Here is an 18,706-nt window from a genome sequence, read left to right on the forward strand (position 1 = left end):
AAGAACTGTGCTTCTGTGCTTACACCCTGCCTAGGCAAACTCTTTTGTCTTTGTCCGTCAACTTGTACCTTTCCTTCTTGCTGGAAGTTTGCTTTCATTCCAGTCCCAAAGAAGGGTGACCATCCCTAGCCCTCTAACTATCGCCCAATTGCTTTAACATCCTGTGTCTCAAAAGTTTTCGAGACAATTCTTAACAGAAAATTTTAAAGCATCTTTCCTATCACAGCCATCTTTCTGATCATCAGTTTGGGTTCCGTCAGGGATGCTCCTCTGGCGATCTTCTCACCTACCTTTCAGACTCCGTGTCATCCTCCTTTTGGGACTTTGGTGAAAGCTTTGCCATTGCTCTTGACATCTCAAAGGCTTTCAGTCGAGTCTGGCATAAATTTTTTAATTTCCAGACTGCCCTCCAATGGTTTCCATCCTTCTATCTGTCCCTTCATCTATAGCATCCTTTCTGGTTGTTCTGTAGCCGCTGTTGTAGACGGCCATTGTTGTTCTCCTAGATCTGTAAGCAGTGGTGTTCCTCAGGGCTTTGTCCTATCACCAACTGTTTTCCTTTTATTCATCAGTGATCTTCGAAGCTGTACATCTAACCCTATCCACTCATACGCTGATGATTCCACCCTTCACCTTTCCATTCGGGTCTGGCAACATCCATCTCAGCAGTTACTTCAACAAAGAAGGGATGAGGCAATGGCACGCCTAATGTCTGGCTTGGCTTGTATCTCTGACTGGGATAAAAATAATCTTGTTGTTTTTAATGCATCAAACACTCAGTTTTTACACCCATCATCCCAACAAAATCTTCCCAGGAGTACCCACTAATGTTTAATAATATCCAGCTCAGTCCTGTATCATCCTTGAACATGCATGGGGTTTCATTCACTTGGGTCTTATCTTGGAAAGATCATATTACATCTCTCTTCCAAGAGGTTAGGTGTGCTAAGCCGACTCTGTTCCTTCTTTACCCCTTCACAGTTGTTGACTTTATACACGGGTTTTATTTGCTCCTGTGTGGAGTACAACTCTTATGTGTGGGGAGGCTCCCCACATAGAGCACTTCTCAATAGGGTGGAGTGAAAGGTTTTTTGTCTCATTAACTCTTCTCCTTTTACTGGCTTCCTTCAACCTCTATCTCTTCACCGCACTGTTGCATCTTTATCTTTTCTATTGCTACTTCTGTGGTCACTGCTTCTCTGCACTGTCTGCTTGCATCCCTCGACCTCTACGACGGGTGCGTTGCACTTGTCTAGCAACAAACTCCCATCCCTTTTCTGTCCAACTCTCAAATGCAAGAGTCCTTCATTTATGCAACAGGTCAACTCTGGAACTGTCTCCCTGTGTCAGTATTTCCTACTTCCTATGATCTCCAGTCTTTCAAACACTGTGTGTCAAGGCATCTCGAAATGAACGGATCTTGAATTTGGCTTTCCTTTGTATTGTCTTTTTTTTTTTTTTTTTTTTTTTTTTTTTTTTTTTTTTAAGGAACAGTTTGTGGGCTCCTGGGCTTTGGTTCCTACTTCCTTGCATTAAAAAAAAAAAAAAATGTGGAGAGGTTGGAAAGTGAGAGACTAACGAAGAGAGTGTATGTGAGTGATATGGGGAGGGGGGAGAGGGGGATGCCAAGGATGAGTTGGAAAGATGAAGTGGAGAGGTATGTGAGAGAGGGGTGTGTGAGCCGGGGGCTGGGCAGTGAAATGGAGGGGGAGTGGGTGACATGGAGGCAATTTGTTTGTTCCCACTCCATACGGGAGTAAGGCATCTGGCAATAGATTGATAGAGAAAACTGATCTGGTGGAGTGTGCAGTGCAGGCTAGCCCCTTTGCTGTTAGTGGTATTTTCTATGCTGAGTAGAAATATCTGACTGTAATGAGTCCATCCATCCATCATCCAATCCTATGCTGCCCCATTAGAAGCATAGAAGCCTGGGGCTAGGCAAATTGGTCCCAACATTTAATATAAGAGTGACTAGCATCACTCATCCCTGAGTGGCATTACATGAGTAAGAAACCCCAACTGCCCCTTGGATATAAACCTACACAGGCTCAATCTGATTAGAGCACCTTAATTACCCTTTAAACCACCAGGTGCCATAATTTGGTTATATGGTACAGGAAACCATTTGGCTTGTCAGTGTAGAGTCACCGATAGGCAGAAGGAAGAGGAAAGAGTGAAGGAAATAAAGACAGAAGAGGGAGTGTAAAGTCACCCGTAGGCAGAAGGATGAGGAAAGAATGACTGAAAAAAAGACAGAAGAGGAGGGAAGGAAGAGAGAAAAGGGCAGACACCCAAAGCAGCACTATATCAAGTGGGTGGATGGTGAGTACCCTCACCTACCACCCAAAAAGTAATGAGAATATAATGAAAAAGATGTCATTGCACTGTGGACTGATGTTGACTTGCATAATGAGATGAGAGATGGTCTGGTGCTGTTGAGTGTGATGGAGTGTAGAATGGACAATGAAGGAGATTGAATGGAATGGAACTTGTGCATTTGTGTTGCAAACTGGTTTGTACTTCCCATGACAGCTGAGAGGGAGATATGACTTGGAGCAAAATGAAGAGTTGTGGATGTTTGAAATTAGGTTTTGGGTGATGATACTGCATATCAATGGAGTTTTACCGTAAACTTTCCCATACCCTGCTGTCAATAACTCGACATTCTGGATTTCTCACAAATGAGAAAGGTTGTGTAATGTTACATTGAGTAATATATCGAAATGCCTATAGCAATCACATGATTTATAGAAATGAGATTCCCCTACACCCCTCTTCCCCTATTTCATTTATAAAAGCCTTGGTCACATATTGCAACCTCACTGTTCAGTTCCTTATCTCTTAGGTCACACTGCCTGGCATGATGCCAGGTCTTCTTTTTGGTCTGGCTCTCGCAGCGCTACTCTCAGTGTTCACATCTCTCACCCTCTGTGCCCACTTGTCATCCTCAATCCTCTAAACATGCGCAAACCATCTCAGTCTGCTCCTTCTTATCAGAGCACAAATATATTCCCCATCTTACCTCTCGGCTCTTCATTCTCATTGCTAGCCCCTCCAGGTCAGTCATCCAAGGACACACTTTTTTCATTAAATCATTGTTGTCTCAGCATTAGAGCCTATGAATATACAGTAGTCTTTCTTTACTGCCCTGGTCACGCTACTGTACAGCTTTACATTCCCTAATATGCTGCATGCAAGAACCTCTTCAGTTGGAGGGAGAGCCCCTTTGAAATTTCTGTCAGTGCAGCAAATAAATGTTTACAGAAGTAGAAGGGTTAACTGAAATAATTTTTAACCCTGTTGGTGCTGAGGTTTCTTTAGCTGAATGTCTTAAATGAAGTGTATAAATGCCCCTGTAGGAACAGAAGGTGTAACTAACAACATTTTTAACTGCTTTAAATGGCTGCTCATGTATCACACTTTTTACTGCTCTCCTCTTATGTCCTCTACTTCTTTCTTTCCTCATCCTTCTGTCTATGGGCAACTACACTGAGTGACAGGCTAAATGGTTTCCTGTACACCAGGAAACCATTTACTATGCTGAGTGGTAACCATATAACAAAATTATGATGTCTGGTGGTCTAGTAGGTAATTAAGTCGTTCAAATCGGATTGAGTCACTGCAGGTTTATATGCAAGGGGTGGTTGGGGTTTATTGTTCACATAATGCCACTCAGGGATGAGTGAGGCTGCTCACTCATCTTAAATGTCAGGACCAACTAGCCTAGCCCTGGGATCCTATGCTCCTCTTGGGGCAACACAGGATTAGATGATGATGATGATGTATATCACATATATATGTGTGATCTCAGGGATATGGAAGTGAATAGGGATGCTGCCAGAAATCAAGCAGCATGGAGAGCCGGCATTAGGTAACCAATGCAAGCATGTTGGAGCGTTTATAAATGAAACAAAATGATATGACTGGATATCTCTTACCTAAAGAGCATCAGGTGTTGTCAGCTACATTAAATCTTGATCATAGAGATGTTTCCATAGCAGCAAAAAGTTTAACATTGACTTATTTTTAAGTGATTGTACAGTTGAAAGATGCACCTTGAACTGCTTCTAAGATGATGAATTTTGCAGTGCATCTTCAGGGATGCAGTATTGTGTGTGTCATTAGGCAAATAAATGGTGTACAGAGAAAGTGTATAAAAAGGAGCAATGCAAATGAAAAATTAGGAAAGACAAGCTTGAGAGGGGAGCTGTGGTGTTTTGAGGTGTGTAAGAGGTATGCCTGTGTGTGGTGTTGCATTGTGAGTTGTTGTTAAGATATGGCAATGTGAGATGTGGTAAGGTATGTTTGAGGCAGTGTGAGGTACAGAAATTGTGGTGTAAAAGTGTGAAGTGTGCCGGAGAGAGAGAGTCAGTGTATCTGTAGCTTTTGTGCCTGTCTGTATGTCAGCAGGTGAATTATTATTGTAAGGTTTGAGTGAGATGTTACTGAGGTTGAGCAGTGTTAGTTGTGTATGAAGTATGGCAGTGTTGTTATTGTTGTGTCCTGGGACAAATCAGAACATGAACTTGGTGGACTGCAGACTGAAGTTGCTATTCTCCTGCTGTTCACCATCCTTTCTTGGAGGGATAGGGAAGGAGTTGAGGGATGTTTGTGTAACTGCCTGTCATACTGGTGCTGCTACATGAAGCCATCCCTCTCCAGCACCAGGAGGAAAGTGTAAGGTGCATTTCAGTATGGCAGTAGGTAATATGGCAGTGTTAGATGTGTGAAGTATGACAGTGTGAGATGTATCAGGTGTGTGTCAAGTATAGCAATGTGAAGTGAAGTGTGAGTGTGGGGAGGGGGACAGTGTGAGGTGTGTGTCAAGTATAGCAGTCTGTGTGTGTGTGTGTGTGTGTGTGTGTGTGTGTGTGTGTGTGTGTGTGTGTGTGTGTGTGAGAGAGAGAGAGAGAGAGAGAGAGAGAGAGAGAGAGAGAGTGAGGTATAGCAGCATGAGGCGAATGTGTGGTATGGCAGTTTGTGGCGTGTTTGAGATTTGGCATTGTTGGCAGGAATGAAAGAGGTAGTGTCTTATTTTCATAGAGACTTTGCTAATGCCTGTCAACTCTTAGCATAACAGATAATGTGGTTGCAGCATCAGCAAAAAGCCTAAATACATCCAGAGGTGTAAGATAAAATTAATTTAATCCATTTGACTGCCAGTATTTCTCTGCTGAACCAGATCATGTGGTTTTAGCCTCATTTAAATGCTCGTGTTTTTTTTTTAAATGGCAAGATTAATCTATTTAGTTTTAACCCATAGGCTGCCTGAATTACCTTAGTTTCATGAAAACCATCCAGTGGTTGTCTGATTAAGACACCAAATTTCATTTGTAGTACAAGAAAGCTTCATGATATATCCCTAGTCTCACCCCTACACAAGAGGGTCCACAGTATGGTGAACGGAATGCTTGGGAACATCTGAAGTAGATTTTCAGTTTATGCTTGTTCACATTTGAAATATCATTCCTTCTAACATGTAGGTAAGGATGGTGGCAGTGGGATAAAGAGCTTCATGATAATCATCAGCAGGAGCATTACTGTCAACATTCTGCAGCCTTATCCTTGCCTGTATGTGTGTGTGTGTGTGTGTGTGTGTGTGTGTGTGTGTGTGTGTTTCAGCTTTTGCCTTCAGAAGAATCAAAAGCATTGCCCTTGTCATTATTGTAAACACAATCTTCTCCCCATTTGTGTGTTGGATAGTTAGATACCCCCCCTGGGGGTAGTTTTTTTTTTTCAAGAATACTCCCCCAGTATGCCTGCTTGTCATAAAAGGTGACTAAAAGGGTTGGCAGAGGGTTAGTGCCCCTCCCTGGAAAACAACTAACTAAAAAGACAAACAAGAAGCCTCGGACAAGGACTGACCAAACGATGACGACCCAGGACCGGACAAAGGACTTGGTAATGGCAACATGGAATGTAAGAGGTGTGAATGATGAGGTGAAAGAGTGAGAGATTGTCCAGGTGCTTGAGGGTGCGAAAGTGGATGTATGTGGAATAACTGAAACAAAAGGGAGAGGAGAAAGTGTGAGAGAATGGGAGTTTGGATGGGGTATATGTGCAGGAGTAGGTGAGAATGAGAGGGCAAAAGAGGGAGTATGTATAGTTGTGAGTAAAAGATGGAAGAAGAGCATAAGACAGTATGGATCACTTTGGTCAAGGATTGTGTGGGTAAGGTTGAAAGTTGAAATACAAATGTGGGCGATTGTGTGTGTGTGTATGCGCCAACGCAAGATCGTGCGAGCAGAGTGAGAGAAGAGTTCTGGACAAGTGTGGAAGTGTGCATGGAAAAGTTTGGAAGGAATGAGAGAGTGTTTTTGATCGGTGAAATGAATGGTAAAGTAGGGAATGTGAAGGTGGATGGAATAGTTGGTGAGTGGGGTGTGCCTGCTGAGATAGATGAGAATGGCAGTGCGTTAGTGGACATTTGTGCTGGGAGAGGGTTCGTGATAGCCAATACCCTCTTCAGGCATAAAATGATCCACAGGTATACATGGCGAGTGATGAGAAGGGTGGGTGGTGAACTGAATGAAAGGAAGGCAATGATTGATTATGTGTGTGTGGATGAAAGAATGCAAAGATGTGTAATGGATGCAAGAGCTTATAGAGGCTGGGGGAGTGGACTTTCTGACCACTGCTTGGTGGTGGCCAGAATTAGGATCCAAGTAAGATAGAGAAACAGAAGAAGGGAAAGACGAGAGGAAGGAGTAGTTGCAAGGAGAGTGGAAAGGTTACAAGAGGATGAGAAAAATTTTGGCAGAGTATAAGAGAGAAGTGGAGGAACGATTGGGCAAATATGAATTGGAGAAGATGGGGGATGTGGAAGGTGTGTGCAGGATATTTACAGAAGAAATATGTGCAGCGTGTGATGTGGTGTGTGGGAGGAAGAGAAGATGGAGGGGGGTGCAAGGAACAGCGTGGTGGAATGAAGAGGTGAGACAGGCTGTGGCATAAAAGAAGAAAGCATACAATGAATGGATGAGAAATAGGGGTGTGGAAGAAGTTGAGAGGCAGAAGAGAGAGTTATATGTAGAAAGAAGGAGAGAGATGAAAAGATTAGTAAGAGAGAGTAAGTAGAGAGTGGATGAGGAATTTGGAAGGAATTTGAGTGTAAAGTGGAGGGACTGTAAGAAAATGTTCTGGAAAGAGGTGAGAAGAGTAAGAAAGGGTGGAAGTGAAGTTTGCAGGGGAGTGAAAAATAAAAATGGTAGATTACTAGTGGAGAAGGGAGAAAAAGTGAGCAGATGGAGAGAGAACTTTAAGGAATTGTTGAACATAGAGGATGGAAGTAATGCGAGTATAAGTGGCTGGGGAATGGCTGGGAGGAGGAGGGAGGTGAGAAGACAGGAAGAAATCAGTAGGATAGAAGTTGTGGAAGCAATGAAGAAAGTTAAATCGGGGAAAGCCCCAGGAATTGATGGAGTGTGTGGTGAAATGCTGAAGCATGGGAGAGAGATAGTAGTAGAATGGATGTGGAAGATGTGCAGATTGGCCTGGGAGGAAGGTAGAGTCCCGGAGGATTGGAAGTCAGGTATAATTATTCCCTTGTACAAAGGAAAAGGGGAAAAAGAAGTGTGTGGTAATCATAGGGGCATTTGTCTTCTTAGTATAATAGGAAAAGTGTATGGTAGGATACTTATTGACAGAGTTAGAGAAAGAACAGAGGAATTAGTTGGAGAAGAACAGGGAGGCTTTAGGAAGGGAAGAGGTTGTGTAGATCAGATATTCATTCTTAGATCTTTAGTGGAAAAGTTTCTAGAGAAGGGAAAGAAGTTGTATGCGGCTTTCGTGGATTTGGAGAAAGCATATGACAGGGTGGATAGACAAGGATTATGGAAAGTATTAAGAATATATGGAGTAGATGGGAAGTTGTTGAATGCTGTGAAGAGTATGCATGATGGTGCTAAGGCTGAAGTGCGTGTGGATGGCGAACTAAGTGAATTTTTCTCTTTGAAGGTTGGGTTGAAACATGGATGTGTAATGTCTCCATGGTTGTTCAATCTGTACATGGATGGGGTAATAAAAGAGGTACAAGGTAGGGTAGTGGATGTTGGAATGGCCCTTGTGAGAGAGGATAGTGTTTGGAAACTCCCTGTACTGTTATTTGCAGATGATACTGTGTTGTTGAGTGAAGACAAAGGGGAGCTGCAAGGCTTGGTGGATGAGTTTGGAAGAGTGTGTAAGAAACGGAATCTAAAGGTGAATGTAGGGAAGAGTAAAGTGATGGTCTTTGAGAGAGGTGAAGTCAGTGAATGTAGAGCGAGGTTGGATGATGAGGAATTGGAAAATGTGAGTACATTCAAGTACTTGGGTAGTGTGATGAGTAAGGATGGAGGTTTGGAGGGTGAAGTGCTTGAAAGGGTACAGCAGGGAAGAAAGGTTGCTGGTTCTTTGAAAGCAGTGATAAGAGGCAGGGAAGTGACCATGGAAGTGAAAAAGTTACTACATGACAGTACTGTGATACCATCTCTAAAGTATGGAAGTGAAGCTTGGACATTGTTGGAAGGACACAAATCAAGAGTGAGAGCAATGGAAATGAGTTATTTAAGAGGAGCCTGTGGAGTCACATGGAGAGACAGGCTGACGAATGAGGATATAAAGGAGCATTGTGATGTGGATGTGATAAGAAGTGTTATAAGGAACACACTGAGGTGGTTTGGCCATGTGGAGAGGATGGAGGGTGAAAGACTGACGAAGAGAGTGTATGTGAGTGAGGCAGAGGGGGGGAAGAGGGAAGGGGAGGCCGAGGATGAGATGGAGGGATGGGGTGGAGAGGTATATGAGAGAAGGGGGTGTGAATTGGGAGCAGGGCAGTGAAATGGCGGGGGACAGGGCAACGTGGAGGCGATTTGTTCGTGGCCACCCCAAACGGGATTGAGGCGTCTGGCAATAGATAGATAGATAGTCTAGAATTGAAATTGGTTTCTGACTGTCTGTCATCATTCATATATTTCTTTGGCCTTTTGTCTGTCAGTATAACATCACAATCTAACCTGACTTGGACTCAGCAGTGCATGTAGTAAGCAGAAATGGAACAGTGTCTACCCATGTTTTATAGTACCTCTGTTGGCCATTGACCCAATTCTTGCTAATGCCATTAACTTGTGAATTCTGTGAGTGGTTGGTTCCAAGGATTACTAGGATATCCAGATGCATAAATATCAGCCAGAAGGAGTTTCCAAAGTGTTTTTACTGAAATAGTTGATGGAGTTGGTTTTTAATCAGTCATTCCAAGGGGTCTCTCACAGGTTGAATAGATTCACATGGAAGTAGCAAAAGCCCTAAATCAAATAAGTTTTCATACTAGTGAGGTTAAACTAGGCATTAATTCAGAATCTAGGTATTTACTGTGGCACTGGGTGAAATTGTTCCATATCTATTTACTATAGCATCCCTTATACTATTGTTACCATTACTGTACTTTATTACCCAACAGTGAGGCAGCTAAAGCAGCTAGGGGAGAAAGCAAGAAGGAGGCAGATGAAACATGTGGCAAGGAGACTGAGGCTGAGGGAGAAGTAGCAGCCAAAGAGGGAGAGGACCAGGCACAAGAGGAGGTGAGTCATAGCTTTTTATATAGAGATTTTCAGATTACCTCATGAGTCCGGTGACTTTTACTGGTAATTCTCACAACCTACAGAGTTACTTTTTTTTCAGGTTAGGAAGGAACTGAAGCTGTAAAGGGGTTATTAAAGGGTATATTAAACCTCTCAAGCACCTTAAGTGTTCCTCAGGTTGAATAAAATAATCTTTAAGATAACAGGAATAAAATAATGATGACTGCTAGATTCAAAGGGTTAACGTTGTCACAGTTTGAAGCTGTTGATGATTTTGATGACTTAACCATATGTGGTGGCAACCATCATCCACACACTTGATGTAGTGCTGCCTACTTCTTCCTTAACCTTTATCATTCTTTTTCTGTGTCTGCCCTCTTCTCTTCCTATATCTCCCATCTTTCCTGTCACTTCTTATTGCTCTTCTTTCCTTTACAGGTGGCTTTACATTGAGTGATAAGCCAAATGGTTTCCTGTAAGCCAAGAAACCATTTACAACGCTGGGTGGTAACCATATAACCAATCCATACATGCTCCCTACGTGTCAACAAGTGGGTTGGTGGAGGGTTAGTGCCCCTCCCCGTAAAACCAATAACTCAAAGTCAAATGACCACCCCTTACGGGATTATGGCATATGGCAATAGGTAGATAGAGAACCTTGATTGTCACCTAGTGCTGCTTATAATTTCACTGTTAAGGGAGCTAGTTTTCATTCTTCATACGGATGTATAAGTAGAATCCTGATGCATGCTGAATGTGAGTTTGTGGGTATAATAATGGTGGAAAAAGAAATGAAATAAAAAAGGCCAAAACATAAAATAATGAATTATCAAAACCGTGAGGTGTAGGGTTGTATAGGTATCCCTCATTTAACTTTATTCTGGTCTGACAATGCCTCTCCCCCCCCTCCCCCCCGGTTGACAGTACGTAAATTTCACTGTAGCGATAAGTCAGAGAGACAGAAATACTGTAGTATGAACTCTCAGATTCAAAATACTTGTCTCCAAAAGTTTTATAGAAAGTGGAATCAAAATTATAAGGATGGGGAGATCAGTTATTAAATCATCTAGAGTACAGTACTGTGAACAGTAAATGCATTAAAATACCTTGCGTTAGTAATTTATTGTCTGCTTTTATACATGCCCACAAAAGAACTTTGTCTTTAGATATCATTGATTGGGTGAGGACATGTGATATAAGGTCATTCCCATATAACATGATAAATATTTGGGGAAGTGGAGATTTTTGGAAATTAAATGTGTGCATTTGGGATTTTGTTCTGTAATCAATGTTTTGTATACTGTAAAGTGAAAAGTGAGTGATCTATCTATTTATCTATCTATTGCCAGATGCCATAATCCCGTAAGGGGTGGCCATTTGACTTTGAGTTATATGTTTTACAGGGAGGGACACTAACCCTCAACCAACCCACTTGTTGACACATAGGGAATACGTATGGTTTGGTTATATGGTTACCACCCAGCGTTGTAAATGGTTTCTTGGCTTACAGGAAACCATTTGGCTTGTCACTCAATGTAAAGCCACCTGTAAAGGAAAGAAAAGCAATAAGAAGTGACAGGAAAGATGGGAGAAATAAGAAGAGAGGAGGGCAGGCACAGAAAAAGAATGATAAAGGCTAAGGAAGAAGTAGGCAGCACTACATCAAGTGAGTGGATGATGGTCACCACCACCTACCACTAAAATGAGTGATAAATGGACAGAAGTGTCATTCATCATCATCATCATCCGGACCTCCATTCCCACCCTAGGGCAGGGTGAGGAGTAGCAATGTCCAGACAGCCCAAATTTGCCCAGTCCAATGGGCCATGTTTCCATTCACTCATCATTCAAGCCCCCCGGAATCCTGGCTGTATCGGATACACGAAAAACATTCACCACTTTTTGTAGCTTCACATAAACGTATCTGATTGGGTCAATCCAGATGCTGCCATGTTAAAAGGGGTGCTGAATCCCTGATCATGCACTTCTCCTTACAACATTCATCCAGCCAGCTCGATCTTGTGTCAGTTCCCTAGTCTCACCGACTTCCAAACCTCTCTTCCTGACACACTCATTCACCATATCTTTCCACCTTCTCCTTGGCCTACCTCGCCTCCTCCCTCCTTCAGATTCACGCAGTTATACCTTTTTCACCACTGTTGTTATCCATTCTCTCCACATGACCATACTATCTCAGTACTCTTTCTTTGATTCTGGTGTCTATCGACTTCCTCACTCCACATCTTTCACAAATCACATTATTTCATATCCTATCCACCCTCTGTACTCCACATACATTCCTCAGCGGTCCCATCTCCACTGCTGTTATTCTTGACTTTTCATTTTCATGCCACACCATAGTCTCATATCCATATGTTAGAGTTGGCACTAACACTCCTTCATGTAAGCCTCATGCAGCTGCAGCAGTCAAGCCTCTGTTTCTTATCAGGGCCTTCATTGCACCGGCTACTTTTCTTCCTTGTGCCACTCTGCTTTTACCTTCTTTTGTGCATTTTCCTCTCCTTTCTATCACTGCACCCAGCTATTTGAACTCTCTCACCAATTCTAGTCTCTCTCCATTCAAGAGTGTCATTACCTCCAGTAAATGAGAGTTTGGCATGCCAATGGAAACAGTCTGTGCAGTGCTCTGTTTTTGTGCAGAATGAAAACTGTACCTTATTTGAAATGTTTAGAAATGAGGTAGCATTAAACCACAAAAAATTAGCTGATTAACATCTTTGTATGTGTGTGTGTGTGTGTGTGTGTGTGTGTGCGCGTGCGTGCGTGGGTGGATGCATGCGTGCTTGCGTGCTAACCTCATTGTATCTTTACAGGAATGAGTCAAGCTCATACTGTCCCGTATTTTGACCCATGTGTATCATACATATCTTAAAATTTATGAATTGTTTTGGCACACACTGTTTCATTTGGTAGTGCATTCCACTGATCAGGTGCTCTGTTTGGGAAACCAGATTTCCTTATGTCTTTATCACCTCTCTTTTTGTACAATTTTCTGCAGTGTCCTCTTAATGTTGCCTCCCCATAGGTTATGTACTCATTTATGTCTATTTTCTTTTTTCCTGTGATGCATTTGTATAACATAATCATGTCTCCTCTTTTCCTTCTCTTCTGTAATGTTGGCAGATTTACGTTTTCGAGTCTTTCTTCATAGCTTAGGTCCGTTAAACTTGGTGCCCATATTGTAGCGGCCCTTTGTACCTTTTTAGTCTTATCTATGCATTTTGTGAGATGTGGATTCCAGTCTACTGATGCATACTCCAGAGTTGGTCTGATGAATGATGTTATCACCTTTCTCAGCAATTCTTCATTTGTATATGTGAATGCTGCCCTCATATTAACAAGCATTGTGTACATGTTCATTACTTTTTCATTTCTGTGGTCAGCCGGTGATAGTCTGTTATTGATAATCACTGCTAAATCCTTCTCCCTTTCTGATGTGTATAGGGTTGAATTTCCTAACTTATAGTCCCAGTCTGGTCATTTTTCACTTTTACCAAATTTTTTTATATGACATTTGTCCACATTGAATTCTATTTCCCACGTATTGCTCCATTCATGAAGCTTATTTAATTCCTCTTGTAGCTCTGAGCAAGAGTCTGTGTCTGTAATTTCCCTTTGTATTTTTGCATCATCAGCAAACATATTTAGGTAGATTCCATTTCCAATGTTGCTGTCTGTGTCATTTATGTATACTGCACTAAAAACATAATTGGTGCCAGCACCAAGCCTTGTGGAACTCCACTTGTCAATTCTCTCCATAATGAGTAATTTCCCCTTACATTGTTCTCATTTCCCTTGTGGTGAGAAAATCTTGCATCCAGTCGTACAGATTACCTTGGATACCTCCTTAATTTTACAGTTTCTATAGAAGTTTTTTTGGTGATAATCTGTCATGTGCCTTCTTGTAATCCAAATATATGCTGTCTACCCAGCCATGTATTTTCTGTATTATTTCTGCAACTCTGTCATAGTAATGTAATAGGTTAGTAATACATGATTTTTCCCTTTCTAAAAGTAACACATGATTTTCCCTCTCTAAAACCAAATTGTCTTTCTTTTATCATAATGTGCTTTTTTGGGTGATTTACACAGATTCTTTGTATTGCGTGTGGATAGTAAACTGAGTGAATTTCTCTATTTGAAGGTTGGACTGAAGCAAGGATTTGTCATGTCTCCTTGATTGTTCAGTCTGTACAGTATATGGATGGGGTTATAAAAGAGATAAAAGGTAGGGCAGTGGATGTTGGAGTGGCCCTAGTGAGAGAGGGCAGTGTTTGGAAACTTCCTGTACTGTTGTTTGCAGATGATACTGTGTTAACCCTGGAATATTAGCGTTGTCAGCATCACGTGCCTACTAGCGATGTCCGGAATCCCGGACAAACTTTGGAGGTAGAAATATACATATAGGAATGGTACAGTTTATTTTTAAAAAATTTCACTTAAATTGGATGCTAAGCTTAACTCTAGGAACTATGAACTAGATGTATTTAACTAAAACAACATTATAAAAAAAAAAAAAGTATAAAAATGACAAACAATGCTACATCCTTGTAATCTTTTCACCACTGCCAGCCACAGTGTTGCCTGATGGTGATGACTTGTGCCACACATGAAGTCCAGACGTCCCCCGATATGCTCCAGCCTCCCTAGACAAAATTCAACATTTTACAGTATATGTTTCATAGGCGCACTCACAAGGTCCTATTTTAATAGCGTTGTACGGAATACCGGACAATTGGCTACAGCAGATGAAAAAAAAACGGGAGCAACACGAACACACCTCACACACACAGGACAGAGTACAAACTGAAATGTCATGGCAGCTGAACGCCGTAGGCCTTGGAGCGTCTCCTCCACAACGCAAAGTAGGCCTAAATTCGGAATCCCGGATGACGCTACTGAACTAGGGTTAAGTGAAGATGAAGGAGAGTTTCAAGGCGTGGTGAATGAGTTTGGGAGAGTGTGTAAGAAACAGAATCTACAGGTGAATGTAGGGAAGAGTAAAGTTATAGTCTTTGAGAGAAATGAAGTCAGTGAATGTACAGTGAGGCTGGATGAGGAGGAAATGGATAATGTGAGTGCATTTAAGTACTTTGGTAGTGTGATGAGTAAGGGTGGAAGCTTAGAGGGTGCAGTGCTTGAAAGGGTACAACAAGGAAGAAAGGTTGCTGGTTCCTTGAAAACAGTGATAAGAAACAGGGAAGTGAGCATGGAGGTGAAAAAGCTACTACATGACGGTATTGTGATACCAACTCTAATGTATGGAAGTGAAGCTGGGACCTTGTTGGAGGGACAGAAGTCAAGAGTGAGAGCAGTGGAAATGAGTTATTTGAGAGGAGCATGTGGAGTCACATGGAGAGAGACTGGCAAATGGGGAAGTTAAGGAGCATTGTGGTGTGGATGTGGATGTGATAGGAAATATCAGGAGAAACATACTGAGGTGGTTTGGACATGTGGAGAGGATGGAGAGTGAGAGACTGACAAGGAGAATGTATGTGAATGAGGTGGAGGGGGAGAGAGGGAGGGGGAGGCCAAGGCTGAGATAGAGAGATGGAGTGGAGAGGTATATGAGAGAGGGAGGGTGTGAGCTTGGAGCAGGCCACTGAAATGGCAGGGGACAGGGCGACATGGAGGCAATTTGTTTGTGGCCACCCCTTACAGGATTAAGGCATCTGTCAATAGATAGATAGATAGTGTTTCAAACATCATGCTCATGACACTGGTCAGTGATACTGGTCGGTAGTTAAGTGGATTTTGTCTATTTCCTTTCTTGAAGAGGGGCACAATATTTGCTTTTTTCCAAACATCAGGTTGTTTTCCTTGTCTTAAGGATTCTCTGAATATTAAATGTAATGGACTGCTTATCTCTTTTGCACATTCTGGTAATACCCAACACAAAATCTCGTCAGGGCCAGTAGCTTTTCCATCTATCCATCCATCATTCAGTCATATATGTCACCCCATGAGGAGCATAGGAACCTGGGGCTAGGGAAGTTGGTCCTGACATTTAAGATGAGGGTGACCAGCCTCACTCATCTCCGAGTGGCATTACGTGAGCAATAAACCCCAGCCACCCCTTGGATACAAACCTACACAGGCTCAATCTGATTGGAGCACTGTAATTACCCAGTATACCACCAGGCGCCATAATTTGTTTATATTGTTACCACCCAGCGCAATAAATGGTTTCCCAGTGTACAGGCAACTATTTGGCTCATCGCTCAGTGTAGAGTTAGCCATAGGCAGAAGGAAGAGGAAAGAATGAAGGAAAGAAAGAAGAGGGAGTGTAAAGTCACCTGTGGGTAGAAGAAAGAGGAAAGAGTGAAGGAAAGAAAAACAGAAGAGGAAGGATGGAAGAGAGGAAAAGGCAGACACCCAAAGCAACACTACATCGAGTGAGTGGATGGTGAGCACCCTCACCTACCACTAATTTTCTTTTCCTGTCTAATTTCCTCATCTCCTCCTGGACCTCTTGTTTCATTATATTTGTTAATATGTGTGGGCATGCTTGTTTGTATTCATCTCATGCAAATCTACTTTCTTTAGTAAAAACTGACTGGAAATTTTTGTTTAGTACTTCACAAATATCTTCTTCATTGATACAGATATTCCCCTCATCCATGATGGATGTTATTTATTTATGGGAGTTGTTGTATGCTGATGATTTGGTGTTGATTGCAGAGAATGAAAGGGAGGTGGAGGAAAGGTTTAGGAAGTGGAGAGATGGCATGGGGCAAAAGGGTTTAAGGGTAAATGCAGATAAAACAAAAGTGATGATATCTAGGGTTGGTGGCGGTACTGTCAAAGACGAGGGAGAGTGGCCATGTGCAGTTTGCCACAAGGGCGTGGGAAGTAATTCCATCTTGTGCCATGTGCAGTTTGCCACAAGGGCGTGGGAAGTAATTCCATCTTGTGCGGTGTGTGTGATAAATGGGTGCATAAGAGATGTAGTGGTATCAGAGGTAGACTGCGAGATAATGCTGATTTTATGTGTACGGCGTGCCGGGGTGAGCAGGTGAAGATTGTCAGACGTGAAAGGATTGAACTTGCTGGTGGATCTCTTGAGTGTGTGGAAGAGTTTTGTTATTTGGGAGACATGTTGTGTGCTGGAGGTGGGGCTGGAGCTAGCTCTGTGGCTAGGGTGAGAATTGGCTGGAAGAAGTTCAGGGAGCTCTTGCCTCTCTTGACATTGAGAGGGCTCTCCCTACGTGCTAAGGGGTCTTTGTATGCAGCATGTGTTAGGAGAGTAATGCTGTATGGCAGTGAGACCTGGGCAGTGAAGGAGGAAGATATTCGCCGGCTCAGACGTACAGAAACGACAATGATGAGGTGGATGTGCAGTGCGTCCCTGCGTCCAAGGCCTGGAGGGGCTGGGTTTACAATGGAAGAGTTGAGAGGTAGGATGGGACTGGAGAGTATTGGTGTTGTGATGATGAGAGGTAGATTGAGGTGGTTTGGACATGTGGAGAGGATGGGGGATGATAATTGGTTGAATAAGGTGAGAAGTGTTAATATTGGGGGTGGGGTTGTGAGGGGTAGACCGAAAAAGACATGGGACGAGGTCATTGAGTGTGACCTTAGGGTTGGGGGACTGAACAGGGGGGCTGCAATGGATCGTGCAGCGTGGAGAGCCGCCATTAGGTGACCATGGCCGACACATGCAAGCATGTTGGAGCCTTTAAAAATGAAAACGAAAACTTTAACTTTTGCTTTGCTTCATATGCAGCTGTAAAACAGTTTTGGCTGATCAGTACTTTTATTTATAATGTCTTCCTCAAACTGCCTTTGAGTTCTCTCCTTATTCTTGTGTAATAATTTCTTGCCTGCTTGTTATATCCTCTCTCACTTCATGTCATCTGTATCTTATCCACAGCAGATCTCGTCTCTTTTGCATTTTTACAATCAGTGTTAAACCAGTTCTTTATCCATATTTCCACGTCTTTGTGCAATGGGACATATTTATGAACTCATGTTTCATGAAATTTGCAGAATTTTTTATCTATAACATTGATAATCTTTTCCTCTTAGCTCCTTTTCCCAATCTACATCCATAAAGTACCTCTTTAGGTCATGATAGTTGCTGTTTTTGTAGTTTAGTCTCTTTTTGTAATTTCTCTTACCTCTGACTGTATCATATGCTATCCTGAAATTGTTATCTAGTACTGCATGGTCACTTTTGCTGAAAGAAGAGTGACAGATTATATTGTCAAAATCATTTTCTTGCCTAGTAAATATGAGATCTAATAGGGACGGATCTTCTGGTCGTCTTTTTCTGGTGTTTTCCTTTACGTGTTGTTAGAAAAAATTCCTGTATAAGATCTAAGAGCTTTTGATCCCAGCAACTTTCATGGCTTTTTATGTCTAGAGTATATCCAGTTAATATTTGTGTTAAAATCTCCTGTTCGTATATTTCTTTTAGATTTTCCTTCCAGTCTTTAATGTTGGGTTCTTAAACTCTGAATTATCTTGTCTACTGGGTCTTCATATTCACCTCTGTCCCATGCGTTTGTCATGGTTGGCATATATAGATTTGCCACAATTAATATCCCTTCTGATGTACTGAACTCTGCTACAACTAATTCTACCTGTGAGGGTATGTCTGTTTCTATCTCTTTTACTTGAAGTCTTTTCTCTGTTAGTATCATAACTCCTCCCTTTTTAAAATTTCTGTCTCGTCGCCAAACATTGAACTCATTCAGATTTAAAGAGTAGTTTGATATTCTTGGGGTAATTTTTTTTTTCTGTTAGACAAATAATATGAGGCTCATTTTCTGTGATACAGTATTTTATCTCTAATCATTTGGATACCATTCCATCTACATTTGAGTACATCATCTTAGCCATATTGTTCACATATTCGACATAGGTTGAGTCTACTATATCTTGCTTTTATTTAGTCCTTGCTGTTTATGTGTAATTTTTTTACTTGTAATCCTTCTATCTATCTATCTATCTATTGCCAGATGCCTCAAGCCTGTTTGGGATGGCCACAAACAAATCGCCTCCAAGTTGCCCAGTCCCCCGCCATTTCACTGCCCTGCTCCCAACTCACACCCCCTTCTCTCATATACCTAACCGCCCCATCCCTCCATCTCTTCCTCAGCCTCCCCCTCCCTCTTCCCCCCTCC

General features: G+C 42.1%; 1 protein-coding gene across 1 annotated transcript in view; it reads left to right on the forward strand.

Moving 5' to 3' along the window:
* LOC145407011 (uncharacterized) overlaps nucleotides 1–18,706 on the forward strand; it is a 186,090-nt gene that overhangs the window by 57,964 nt on the left and 109,420 nt on the right. Inside the window, exon 7 of the mRNA XM_080278025.1 lies at nucleotides 9,437–9,557. Within this exon, the coding sequence (XP_080134151.1) occupies nucleotides 9,437–9,557 (121 nt within the window). The remainder of the gene's footprint in view (nucleotides 1–9,436; nucleotides 9,558–18,706) is intronic.

Source organism: Coenobita brevimanus, chromosome 72, assembly GCF_032717465.1.
Source record: "Coenobita brevimanus isolate Jiangsu-jjx chromosome 72, ASM3271746v2, whole genome shotgun sequence".
Classification (NCBI taxonomy): domain Eukaryota; kingdom Metazoa; phylum Arthropoda; class Malacostraca; order Decapoda; family Coenobitidae; genus Coenobita; species Coenobita brevimanus.